The sequence below is a fragment of the Sparus aurata genome, chromosome 15 (assembly GCF_900880675.1).
Source record: "Sparus aurata chromosome 15, fSpaAur1.1, whole genome shotgun sequence".
NCBI lineage: Eukaryota > Metazoa > Chordata > Actinopteri > Spariformes > Sparidae > Sparus > Sparus aurata.
The window spans coordinates 8785586-8799170 of record NC_044201.1 but is presented as its reverse complement, the minus strand read 5'-3'; the positions used below and the strand labels follow the sequence as shown (position 1 = coordinate 8799170).

General features: G+C 40.6%; 2 protein-coding genes across 6 annotated transcripts in view; one reads left to right on the top strand and one right to left on the bottom strand.

Moving 5' to 3' along the window:
• The window catches only part of wdfy4 (WDFY family member 4), a 44576-nt gene that overhangs the window by 3614 nt on the left and 27377 nt on the right, over positions 1-13585 (bottom strand). For 4 of the 5 annotated variants that reach the window (XM_030441354.1, XM_030441352.1, XM_030441353.1 and 1 more), the window contains 12 exons: positions 13404-13518; positions 12881-12966; positions 12728-12790; positions 8853-8895; positions 8048-8167; positions 7828-7951; positions 7639-7748; positions 6383-6533; positions 4111-4202; positions 2734-2943; positions 2530-2650; positions 630-787 (listed from right to left, as the gene is read on the bottom strand). In XM_030441354.1, the coding sequence (XP_030297214.1) occupies positions 630-787; positions 2530-2650; positions 2734-2943; positions 4111-4202; positions 6383-6533; positions 7639-7748; positions 7828-7951; positions 8048-8167; positions 8853-8895; positions 12728-12790; positions 12881-12966; positions 13404-13518 (1393 nt within the window). Of the gene's footprint in view, positions 1-629; positions 788-2529; positions 2651-2733; positions 2944-4110; positions 4203-6382; positions 6534-7638; positions 7749-7827; positions 7952-8047; positions 8168-8852; positions 8896-9939; positions 11209-12727; positions 12791-12880; positions 12967-13403; positions 13519-13585 lie in introns of those variants that run through there. The other variant, XM_030441355.1, reaches the window with a different exon arrangement.
• On the top strand, positions 9021-12689 carry lrrc18a (leucine rich repeat containing 18a). Its single transcript, XM_030441483.1, has 3 exons — positions 9021-9055; positions 9990-10083; positions 11739-12689. The coding sequence occupies exon 3, from the start codon at positions 11743-11745 to the stop codon at positions 12556-12558; it is 816 nt and encodes a 271-aa protein (XP_030297343.1). The 5' UTR covers positions 9021-9055; positions 9990-10083; positions 11739-11742; the 3' UTR covers positions 12559-12689.

Below are 13585 nucleotides of genomic sequence, written 5' to 3'. Positions count from 1 at the left end.
ATTTATCTTATATCTTTTTGTTCTCCAAAGTATTGTGCAACATTTTATAGACACGGAGTGTTATAAACCCTTCAAAAGGCCCTATAAAGCAGGAACCAAGATATCGCTGAGTGTGCATTGCAAAGTACGATAAATATGTACAAGTATTCAAAATAATTGTCATGAAATTTGTCGACATAGTTAAGACAGCAGAATGTAGTGCTTAGAAAAGAGGGAGAGTTTGGCAGGTCAAAGAGACCACTTCACTGTTTTGCTTGAGCGTGACTAGTGATAATAAAAGTCAGAGGATTCTGATTAGCTGATGGTGTGTGTGGCTTGATCCAGACCCAGTGATATGCTTCATATGTATGTAATGAAACTGGGTAAAATTCTGTCTCAATAAATGTGCATATTATGCCTCCCAAGGAGGGAGGGGGGTGATATTCTGAGAAAGAAACAAGACGTTAATTTGCAAGAAAAATCTCCAAGAAAATACTATATTACTATAAGCATATAATACTATAATATACTTTGTGATTCAAATCACATATGTAAAAAAAAAAAAGCCTCGTCTTGTCTGTCAAGGAACAACATTACTTCACTTTGCAAAGTTGGATCAACATCATCACACCACAAACAGACATGTATACCTTTTCTGTGGAATAGTTTCCAAAGGCACAGCTGTTGTCAGGGAAGCCCCAGCTGAAGAAGCAGCCCGACAGAGGCGACAGGAGGAGTCTGTTTCTCGGCAGGACCACAACCTCTTTTTCCAGACACAGTATCTGACCCACTGGGCCTCTCGGCAGCTCTGCAGAAATGTTGACATTGTTAGTGGAAAGAGGGGTACCATCAGCAAGAAGTTGTGGAACAAAGTAAGAGTGTGTTTTTATTAAAATTGTCCCCTCAAACATATGTACACACAAAAAGTTAGATACAGTGACCTCAATCTGCCTTTTGTGTACCTGAATAAACTTGCCTGGCCAGATAAAGATAATAGCTCTTCAAAAACATCCTATTAAAGAGCTTGGTGTCTCAGTAAACTTGTAAAGAATTTCATTAAATTGACCATAGTAGACCGGGCAATTAAAACAGCTATTCCGGGGTTACAACAAGCTGAGGCTCTGTCCTAGGGGGACACCTGCATCCTGGACAGCACTAGTTGTAGTGTGTGTGTGTGTGTGTGTGTGTGTGTGTGTGTGTGTGTGTGTGTGTGTGTGTGTGTGTGTGTGTGTGTGTGTGAGAGAGAGAGGCAGTGAGAGAGAAGCTGTAATTGTGCCTGTAATTGACCTATTCATGCAGGAACAGGCAGAAATCATTATATCCCACCGTCAGTTCTGCTTCTAAGATCCCCAGAAAGAAGTTGTGTCTGCATTAGTCTTAGCGTTCCTCCTCCTATTCATCTCTATCTGCTTATTGATCAGATCAGACACTCTAAGATTTAATATGAAATGTAATTTGCAGGAATCTCTCCCTGAGCATTCGCAGATTCATCTCCTCTCCCTCAGTGGGCCTGTAGGGATATTCAGATTATTAAGTAGGGCTCAGCGGAAGAATCATCTCCATATTGTAGCTCTAACAGATAGCTCCTTCCAACCTTCCATAGCGTGAATTAATCTATGGACGCTCTCGCTCTTTTTCAACGAAACCCTTGAGATCTGGGAACATCTTGTATATAATAATTGACATCAAAAGATGTGAGATAAAATAAAGGAGGAACAATATAAAATGGTGTCAAATGCAGATGAATCTAATTGATTGAATTTAGTTTACTCAGCAGAAAATATCGACGAATCAGTTGTTTGGAAATGTGTTGTTTATGAGACTATATTATCATTTGCTTTGATTTTACACCTCCATGTAAAGGAGTATACATTTTAGCTGGGATTACGCAAAATATGGAACAGTTAGTCAGTAATCGATAAGCTTAGTTTAGCATTAAGACTGGAATCCATTTGAACAGCCAGCCCGGCTACCGATACCGTATTTTCCTTCCTGATACTGAAGAAGGATCCGACACCAGTGCATAACAAAAATGAAATGTATATTTAAAATAGTTGTTTTATGGCTGTACACTACTAACCTTGTATGTATGTTAAGTTATGGATGTGCTTCAAATGACACAAGTTGTTTGCCGTTTTGGATATTGGCTACTTGTGCACAAAGAAATCTGTAACATTGCACATATGTGAAATAAAAAACATGATTAATAAAATGAAAATAAATTACACAGCATTGGAACATGTGCAAAAACCTCTCTCGTGGCTGATGACTGAAGGCATTCCCGATACTGGTATCAGCATTGGAACAAACCCGATCCAAACATTAAAAAATGTCCCAACCAGCTCCTCTAAAGCTCCCTCAGTAACATGTTATGTGTCATAGGGAGATGCTGGTAGCTGGATCTCTTGTTATACCTTTGGACATAGCTAGGCTAGCTGTATCCCACTGTTTCCAGTCTTTGTACTATGTTCTGCTAGCTGGTCGCAGGCTGTAGCTTCATATTTAGTGCACAGACATGAGAGTGGTATCGTTCTTCACAAAATGTCAAACCTTTGAATGGCTGCATAGAGGTCTTCAGTTTGTCCAGCTTGAAGAAAAATGGAGTTGGATGAGACGGTGATGATCCCTCTTTCTTAGAGCCACTGCGAGGTGGATGTGGCTTGGTGAAGAGCTATTTGAAAGACAGGATAATATTTAAAAAAAAAATATGATCCCCTGATGCAGAAAGTAGCCCACTTAGCTTATTATTTTTACCTGTTTCGGAACCTGGCCGAAGTTGCTAACGTATCCCAAGATTGTGCTCTTGATGACGGGGTCCTTAGCATTCAGACAGCCTCTCTGGGCATAGAAGTAAGGGTGGAACGTGTTCACACTCTCTACAGCAGCAGGGCCTTGTTGCTGGTACCCAAAAATCAGGTCGATCCACAGGTGGAGGTGGGAACTCACATAGTCACTTTCCAAAGCCTAAGGGAAACAGTGCAGGATATTGTTACACAAACTAAGACCACCTGGTAAAGTAATATTACAAACTACTATACACGCACTGTGCGGTCTTAAAATCAAGCGGTGTGCAGTGCTCATTGTTATTACAGTGAGACCAATACCATCAGTCAAACTGTTAATATGAGAGTTTAAAACACAAGAAAACTTCTCTGAGGATGCACAACCAATCAAATTATTCAGGTACTGTATGATTTCTTCAAAAGGCAATTAGAAGTCTCGAACAGCAGGAAGGCGCACAGCTGTGGTATGAGCATATGTTCATGTTTGAATTAAAGAATGATTTGGGTAGAATTAGCCAGAGATTGGTTTTGAGGAGTTAATAAGGAAAGTGGGCATTATGACCAACATGAGTATCCTTGCACCCAATCTTAATAAACCCATCCTGGAAAATCAGAAAACAGAGGAAAAAACGCTGTAACAAGGATATATTGTCCTGAGTTAATTTGTATATGGAAGAAAAAAACAATCTTCCAAAGTCAGTAATTTTATGAGAATGGTAGGCAATATGAGTAGTTCAGTAGATTACAGAGTGATAACCATCTTAGATGCCCCAGGAATGGAAAAAGGGAGGGTCAAACTGAAGAAATCAGACCAAGAGGGAGGAAAAAGAACAGAGATATTCAATAACCACACACAAGGACAGAGCTGAGAAAAGAGCCAGAATATTCATCTCATAAACATTGGAAAGGAATAATGGCATTATGAAAAGAGAGAGTCTTGTGCTGCCCTGGATGGTGTTAAATAGGCTTGTTGTCCTTCAAACTTCAGATACATGCCTTTTCTCTTTCTTGATAAGAAAAACAACCCAGCCATTGAAAACAGTGAGCACTAAAAGAAAGAACCAGCTCAATGAGACAAAATGGCCTTTAGAGAATATTACAAATGGCTGTTGTGAATAAGATCCGTCTCTTATACTCTGTTTGAAAGAACGAAGACTGCATCCAACACAATTACAGTGTGGCTACTATTGAAGATGCTTGTTTTGGACTAAAACAGTGCATCTTCTGTGTAAATACATCAGCTAGTATTGGCAAACATGATTAAGTCTAATGGGAGCAGGCCCGGTATGTAACAGGCCGGACTGGCCAATCAAAACGGATAGGCCTGGTGAGGTCGGGGGTCACTGACCTCTCGATGGACTCTAATGAATTCCTGGGGGTCACCTTTCGCCCATGGAGGCAGCTCCACATCTCCCAGAGTGGTACCATCCTCCATACGGCCTATATAGACATGGAAATACAATACATTCAGTATGCATCACATCACTGTGTGTCATCTTTCAAAGGAGTTTTTTTTGCCACTGGTGGCACCATGGAGCAATCCTTTGTTGCGTCACTCCCTGTTTTGTTTGTGTGTCATTTGTGTGCTCAAATAGCACATGCACAAGGACACACATGTATGTGCATTAGCACCTGAGTAATGCAATCTGACCTGCAGCTTGACACTATTCCACTGTGCGACAGTTGTTGATGGTAGGGAGGCGAGAAATGTGGTGATGCAAAAGCAAAAAGCAGGGAGGAAGAAAGACGACAGGCCGATGTTAACAATGCAGGTGCATAGATTTTTTTGACTGCACTATAGACCAACAGAAACTTAGAGTCAATGGAGTATTTTTCCCCTCTATTTAAAAGGCTCATTATTCCAATAGTAAGATGTATCTATATGTACATATCTTCACAATTTGCATACATTTTACTTTGGAAATTAGAAAGGCTGCAGATATATCTAATGAAGTTTGTATGCTAACCTGCTAGCCCTGGACCTGAAAACCTCTTTCTCCTGGTGGTCTAAAGCTCCAGTGTCAATGGTGTAAATACCAAGACTTCCCCAGTAGTCTCACAAGCACAGGCTTGTCCAAACTATTCCACAAAGGGCCGGTGTGGCTGCAGGTATTTGTTCCAAGCAGTCAAGAGCACACAGTTTGACTAATCAACTTTCTGAAGACTGAGATCAGTTGATTAAGTGAGTCAGGTCTGGTGTGCTGCTGCTTGGTTGAAAGAAAACCTGCAGCCACACCGGCCCTTTGTGGAATAGTTTGGACATGCCTGCACTAGCAGAAAGTAGCAGTAAGCAGTTGCTCTGGTGATATGTCATCTATTTGGAGTATCCACCTGTTTCCTCGGGAGCCTATGGGGGCTGCCATGACAGATAACTACTTCCGCTGGCGGTTTTCTGCTTCCGGTTGCCTTGCAACTGCATGATGGCCGCTGCCGCTAAGCTAGCCCTAAACAACTAGCGTTAGGTCATACGTGCTATATTGTTTTTAAAATGAGCTCAGGTACAACATGTGCTGTTGTTGGTTGACACAACAATTCATGAAAATTGAAGTTTTTTCCGCAATGCCTCGTGTAGAACATCAACAACTTAGACAAACTTGTCCGTGCCCTGTGCCCTACACGCCATGCTGAGGAAGGACGAGCGGAGACTAGCGCGGCTCGCGGCTTTGACACTAAAATAAATATTTGGGTTTATGAATATCTTCCACAGTATAGCTGCTGCATGACTGCATGACTTCCCTAACCCGACAATGTCCGAGCAGCCGCCTGTCTCCATGACTCCACTTTCCTTCAGCATTATCCACGCTGTATGTTTAGCTTGATTGATGCTCTGGCTGGGCGCTACTGCTGCCTTCAGAAATATAAACTCGCTGTGTTTCTTCAACAGTACTTTCCCTATTGTGTTACTGTGCAGGTAGTTGTATGCTTCTGTGCTTTTGTAACTGCGTAATTCTCCGCCGTCAACACCTTCAGAAAATATAAGATAAGCATTAGCCCGACGTTAGCTACATCGCTAACGTCGGGCTAATGCCGGGCTAAAGCTTCATGTCATCTGCCCACTCCATGAGAACTGACGGGTGAGACACTGTGAGAACTGTCCTCACGACTTATTACAACATCTGTACTGTGTATCCACCTCCGATTTTTATCCATTCTGTCGCTTTCTTTGTGTTAAAAGCCGGTTTTTAGAGCGAGCATGACAGCTACGTTAGCGTAAACACAGAGGTCGGCCAGTTCAACCGGAAGAGCATAACCGAATACCGCTATGAACCATGAGTAAACTCACGAAGTCAGGAATAAGGTGGATAAATTCAACAAGTGGCCAATGCTTACATATTGCACCTTTAAATCCTGCAGAGTATGCCTTTAAAGATTTACATCTTCTAGAAACAAATGGGCTTGATGAGAGCCAAAGACAGGGCAGGAAGTACTGAGGGACAGACTTAAACATTGTTGGTTTTGGCATTCCTGCGTTTTGTTGACAATATGAAAAGTATGGAATGATACTACTATAGTCTTTTTAGTGGATAAAAAAACAAAGGTCCAGCAAGGCAAATATCTTAAGGAAATTTACAGTTTTTGTATATCATTTCGATACACAGAGGATGATATTTGTGCCTCACCCAGCTGGATGTGGTTGGAGTTGAGCAGGAAGTCGGGCAGGTAGAAGAACTCTGGGATCAGCTCTCTGACGTCTCCCATGTTGTCTCTGGAGGCCGACTCCCACTCCTTCTTTACACTGTAAAACATCCGCTCTGGGATATCAAAACCTCCCTGTAGGGAGACAAGGCACAACACTGTCAGAGCCCAGCGCACTGTTGAACCAAACTTTGCAACAGACAGGTTAATAAAAGAAGTCTCCCTGATTCAGTGTAGTGAACCATATTTTATTTTATTCATTGTATTATGTATGCAGGAAATATCTGCTTCTATTTGAAGGAAGCTTTTCATCTTTCTGGAAAATTCCATAATCTATGATGGAAATCTCACGAGAGAGAATGTAATTTAGAGTAAAACAATTACCTCAATGAATGAAAATAGCATATATACTGGTAAACTCGGTTAGAGATGTAAATCCAGTTATGGATATTACTACACACCCGTTATGTGCTTCAGAAGACAAAAAGGCACTGTAATTCACCAGACTAACATCTTTATTGCTTTATTCCGACTATCAAATATGCATGCCTTTTCATTATAATCAATTGGATGTTGTATTGTAAATTGGTAACATGTGGCTATTTGCATTGGCTTCTTTTAGATGCTTTCTGTAATTATTTGCATATATATTGAAATCTTGCCATAATCTGCTTTCACCAAAAACAGCATGGAAACAGCATCTGGAGTGCTGAAAATAGCTCATATAGTGTCATATTATTAGCCAGATTATGTTTGAAAATAAAAAATATGACAAAGTGATGAATGTCAACAGGCATCTAGAGCACTGGGTTTACAGACAGGTCTCTGGGTGAGTGAAAACACTTCAGAAAATTAAGACAAAACTTGAAGCGGTCAATAGTGATTATATGTAGAGTTTGACTTACACTATTCTTTGATACATTTTCCACATGTAACATTTAACGTGTTTGTGTGTGTAGATATGTATTAATCGACACGTGTGAGATTCCAGACTTCCGCAGATTGTTTAATGTTATATTAGAGCATGTGATGGATGCATTTATGTTAGGGCACAAACCAATTAGGTTTTATTTTTTGTTTGTTTTATTTTTGTGTGTGTGGAAATCGATCAACCAATCAATTTTGTCAGTTATTTTCCTGATCTCCCCACTGTGAGCACAGTGCCACAGAATTTGATCTAATAGCAGCTTATCCATTTTAAGAACATACAAATGACCATCATTTGTGTCAAAGGCCTCACCTGCAGCGTCTGGAAAGTGTGTGAAAACGGCTCCATCCTGACAAGGAAGGAGGCTACGATGATGGCTGATGAGTAGTGGGTGCAGTAGTGGCATCTTGCCGACAAATCTCCTACAGAGTGAAAGTGTGTTGAATAAAAAGTACAGTGAAAAGCAAAAGAAAAGAAGAATGAGATGAGCTGACTACATACCTTCCACCTCTATATTCTCTACCTCCTCATATCTCTGTATGAACATCTGTCTCCTTTTCTCTGTCTGAGCACCCATTGGCTTGGACAGGTCACGGAAAGTTGCAGGATTCGACAGATTGAGAGTCTGTCAAGGACAGAGATAAACCCATAACACTATCATTACTTTAGTTCCCTACAATATACATTTTCAAGACAGAGATGTCACTGTGTGTGGCCTTACCTCTGACTGGTAGTCAGCTAGGACCCAGGGGAAGATTGGATACTGCATTAGGTCATTGTATGTCCTTCCAGCAATGGTATTCAGATGCATCAAGTATTCAAAGTTACTTATTTCCCCTCTCTGGTGGACAGACAGAAGTAATATGAATCCACTTTACAACACAAAGGAATAGCTTTAAAAAAGTGGAACTTGTTTACTATTTATGTCAAATCTACTTAACATTTTGGCATCTACTGATGTCAGAGGAGTAACAAATTCATCTGTAAGCAGTCATGGAAAGCATTTAAGTACTGTACATCACCACAAATTGGAGGTATTTTTTACTACACTCCATTTGTCTGAGTGCATGAGTTGTTCATGACTTTTTAGAAATACGTAGTTCTCACTGGATAGCAAGACCAGAAACATATGATGATCTTATATGATGCATTGCTGAAGATTAAATTAGCCAACAGTATATAAAGTAGTTAAAATGAGCTCAACCTGAAACATCTACAGCAGTAAAATGTAACATGCAACACATATAAGCAATATGCAGAGCACAGCAGCAATATCATTCCAAAAACATCATCTGTAATCGTAAGACACTAACAGTGAGTACTTTTTATACAAGAACATCCACAAGTACATCCACTGTTGATACATGAATTATCTCAAGTAATCAGGGCTTGTACTTGTAGTGGAGTATTTCACAGTGTGGTATACTTCACCTTTATTGAAGTAAATGGTGTGTGTATTTATGTTGTGTAAACACAACCAACTCTAACAAAACAAAAAGGATGAAGTGCTCTTTTTAGTGAATTACCTGCCACTTAACAAGGGCTGTCTTTTCAACCACAGGGGTCTTCCTAAAACACAATAAAAAAAAAAGACAAACACCTTGAATTAGCTGATCACTGAGCAGTGCCTATCAACACAAAGTTTTTTTTTTTGCTTCCTCTGTTGCCTGGCAACCAGCTGTTCAAATGAAACACAGCAGCAGCAGAGTTGTGGAGCAGCAAAGTGGAGGTGAGTGAGTGAAATACAAATCGTGTGTACACAGCTGTAGGAGCAGTTATGGGACTGAGGTGAACTACAGTAGGTAGCATAAATAGTGAGTAGAGACGTGGAGGATGTGGCACATAGAGCCATCTGTGGGGTTGTGAGGAAATATACTTTAGGTAACACTGTAACTGACCAGGCTCAATCAGCAAGTGAGCTACTGAAAAGAGGAAGTAATATATTCCTTGTGCAGGGATTTTTTAAATGACACGCAGAGGTTAATGATTACTAGTCAAACAGGAAGAGTATCTTTCTTTCACATTTCTGTCACAGAAGAAAAATGAAAAGGTTTCCTGCTTCACAGCTAAGACAAACAGTTTCTTCTCCAGCTGCTTTTTCATTTGGCTAGGTGTGTGTCCAAGGAGTGCTGTAAGGTGATCCTTTAATAAGCATTCACAGGCACACTTGTACAGTTGTTCTTTAACAAACTGCTCAGTCAAAATACCTTGTTTTTATGTGCATCAGGCTAATCATAACAACAATACTAGATGACAATGCTGCTGAACGTTTCATCAGTATTTCACTCACGGACCCCATATCTAAACTAGTGTAATCTAAATGAGGAAAGCAGTAAACCGCTTCTGAAATCTCTTTTCCCTCTGTGGCCAGTAACATGGCAATAAAGTCCTGGCGCCAAGCACCCCAGTTGCTAAGTAACGCTATTAAACAAGAAGAACCTTGACTTTCCCTGTTTGGTGTCGGGAGGCAAGAGAAATGTTGATATACACAAACGGTGCATTCCTGATCTTTTCCTCTCGACTTTAACACCACATTTTGTGAGATACTACTACCAGGTATTCTTATTTTCAACTTCTTTAAGCTGACCAAATGAAGACATGTATTTTTTTTTCCCTGTGCTATAACATCAGGACTACAGTAATGGAGTGTTTTTGGCACATAGGTGAGAATCTTCGAGCTGAAGCTGCTGGTATGTTTCTGAAAACAATCTCATCACTTGATTAACATCAACTCAGAGAAAAAGAAGATAAAGTATGGTGAGTACATATCCTCATTTTATGAAAATTAAGGTACAATTTTTACAATTTATGTATTCATTTATTTTTTTAAGGTACATATTTTTTGCAAAAATTAAGAATACTGACTAACAATCAATATTGCGTTGCTGAGTGTTATCAGCCTGTTAGCACTTAAGATGGAATTCAGCGATGGCAGGGGCCGATCTTTATCCCTTGTGTCACATCAATTTTGCACAGGCACATTCATGAGTGACACCCCTGCCACCAGTCTTTGAGGGAATGCAAGTAGTGAAAAATTAAATCATAGAGTATGTAGTTATATAGCAAAGTTAAAAATGCTGTTTTTTTATTATTTTTTTTTTATTAAAGGTTGTTTCATAAATTTGTGTGATTGCAATTGTGCTTCTGTGCTCTAATGAAGGGTTTAATTTTTTTAAAACAGTTCAGTTATTTATTTACAATGAAGATTACATTTTTAGCCTAGCATGAAAGAGGGAATAAATGACAACAAAACAAAATAAACAAGCACCAAATAACACAAAAAACCCCATCTGTATCAGCATCACTTATTGGCCAAATTGTTATTTTAAACATCAGTATTGGCGTAGAATAACAAAAAGTAGGATACCATTTGACAAATAAAAAAAGGACGCATGGGTTTACAGATCAAGAGGCTACTTTAAGTGTATCAAGTGTCTAAAACCTCCCCGCCTTGCCCATTAACTTCTGACCAAATTATTTTGTAAAACTACACTAAATCAATCATTGCATTTGGCCCAGTATGTTTTATCTAATTGCAAGCAATAATTTCATGCAATAGTTTTCTATAGGAGGTTATAATAGGAACAAGCACCAGTGGATAACCTCTCTCATCCTGAGGATGATGAATGAGGCGAGAGAGGGCCTTGGGGTGTAACATAGACATAAACAGACACACACCTTGCTCTTTTAGACAGGAAGGGGAGAGGAGTGAAGCCCTCACCACAGTCCCAACACTCTCCAACTATCATTTATCAAAGTCCTGATTTGACTCTTTGTGCACGCGCATACGTACCGTAGTACAGCACATCTGCGTCTGTCACCACACTTACATGTGGATGTTTCATGCACACACATACACACACATACACACACGATCCTTGCCTGAAAAGAGCCAAAACAGCTCAATCAGTTGAATGGTGAGGGAGCATCAGCACTCATTTGTTTTTGCTGTATTACCCAGTGTCGCCTCTCTCCTATTGTTCCCCTGCATTAGCCTTAATTAGAGAGTCATGCTCTTAAATACCCCCATGGGCAACACTGGGTGAGCATGCACTACTGCAGACATAACACTGTGACACACACATACACTCACCAACACACACACACACCGCTCAAGCTCTCACACCTCAGAGAGCATGCTTTCCCTGATGCCCTCAGGCCATACATAAGCCCTTGTATCTGAATAAATCACATCAGCTTCACACACACACACACACACACACACACACACACACACACACACACACACACACACACACAAACATACACACAACACATTTATTTGCTATAGTACTGTGTGGTGGTGTAGATTAGATAAATTATAGTAAATCAGCCTCTTGGGGGCAACTATCACCAAAGTGATACTGAGCTGAATTTAAAGCTGACCTGTTCAGTAATTCTTTGTGTTGCAGTACCATGCCCAAAAGGAAGGGAGCCAAAGGGACAAAGGTGACACTCAAGAGTGCAAAAAAGGCAATACGTATGACCCCAGATGGACGGCGCAGACTCACACTTAGCAACATGGGTATAACAATCTTCCCAAAGTGTCTCCTCAAACTGACCAATGTTGACGAGCTGGACCTGAGCCGCAACCTGATACAGAAGCTCCCAGATAACATTGGGAACTTCTCGTCACTCAGATGGCTGGATCTACACAGCAACAGACTGGAGTCTGTGCCTGAGTCTATTGGCAACCTGGTTGGACTGACCCACCTCAACCTCTCTAACAACTGCCTAACCGCTGCAGGTTTACCCTTCTCATTGGGTTTTCTCACCAGCCTGAAGAGTCTCAATCTGGGGATGAACAAGCTGGACAGCCTGCCTCCCACAATAGCGGCTCTCGATAGCCTCCAAGAGTTAGGCCTGTTTGATAACCTCTTCATCAAGTTACCAGAGTTTGTGTCAGTCCTATGCAACCTAACTAAGGTAAACATGAAGCGGAATCCTCTCTCATATGCTCAGGAAGATGGTGAGGGGATAAAGGAAAAGTCAGGAACAGAGGAGGATGTGTATCTGGTCCATGAGAGCAGTCTGTGTAAGACATGCCTTAAGAGATGTAAACAGCAGAGGGAGAGGCTTACGAGAGGAGGAGGAGGAAGAGGCGGTGACATGTTTGAGGACAAAAGGATGAGGACTTATTTGGGACTGATGGTGCCAAACTCAGTGGCCACACTCAATCAAGATGTGTGGAGAATAAGAAATCCAGGAAGTGAGCCAATCAAATGCTGCTGATTTAATTTAACCCCCTGAAAACTTTAATATTTACATGAGGATATTTGCATAATATCTTGCTATATGTCGCACAACTATTTTTGGCATATTTTCCACTTCAATTGATGTAATAAAAACGTGATAACATGTAACTGCTGTTGGATGACTGTGATTAAATCAAGAAACTCACCTGGCATTAGCAATGACCTCAGCAACCCCTCTACCTTTTAACGCTGACACTACCGTGCACAACCTGCAGGGAGACCGAGAGGAACGAAAAAGGATCAGTCAGAATGCTGAAAACAAAAACTGGTTTACCATCCAGTCTATGTAAATATGGTACCTTTTATATACAGAGACATGATCTCTATTCACGAATACCAGGAAGGCTGAATGTCCGTTTTTCATGAAGACCTCGATGGCATTGTCCTGATGGTAACAGAGAGGCATAGCAGCTCTTAAAACTTTTCAACTACAAGAGCAAGTACAATGCATAGATCTGATTTCTCTAATGGGGCTTTGTGGGACGTCTATGTTGTGCTGGAGGCTGGTTGTTTTTTATGTTTGGATTTCTAAACTAACGTTAACTACTGTTGCTCTCTGTTAGCGGAGCATAGAGAGGCACTAGAACGGGCATAAAATTCACAAAACACTCTAGCAACATTAAACAACTTTTAAAAAATCATCCGAAGGCTCATATAAGCAACTGAGAGAGATGGGGAAGGTCTAATTTTGCACATTGCGCTACAATCTTCTTACATATCTTGTAATCTTACAACCTTGTCGTCTTATCTGAACATATATGTATTTGAAGTTACATGTTAATTCAAGAAAATTGGGTTAAAATAAGCATTTGCATGTCTGACCTCTAACAGGAAACGCATGAAGCGGGCTTCCTTGATATCCTCATAGAGCCAGCGTCTGCACCTGGCTGAAGGCGGCTCTTTACTCAGCATGGTGGAAATAAAGGAATCCCTCACACTGGTAGAATAAGAAATGGACAAAGGACAAAAGATTGAGACAGCTGAGAAGCTAACAATGCTCGTTA

Bases quoted from the DNA above. Each gene is read 5' to 3' on its own strand.
- lrrc18a (XM_030441483.1), top strand. From the start codon at position 11,743: ATGCCCAAAAGGAAGGGAGCCAAAGGGACAAAGGTGACACTCAAGAGT.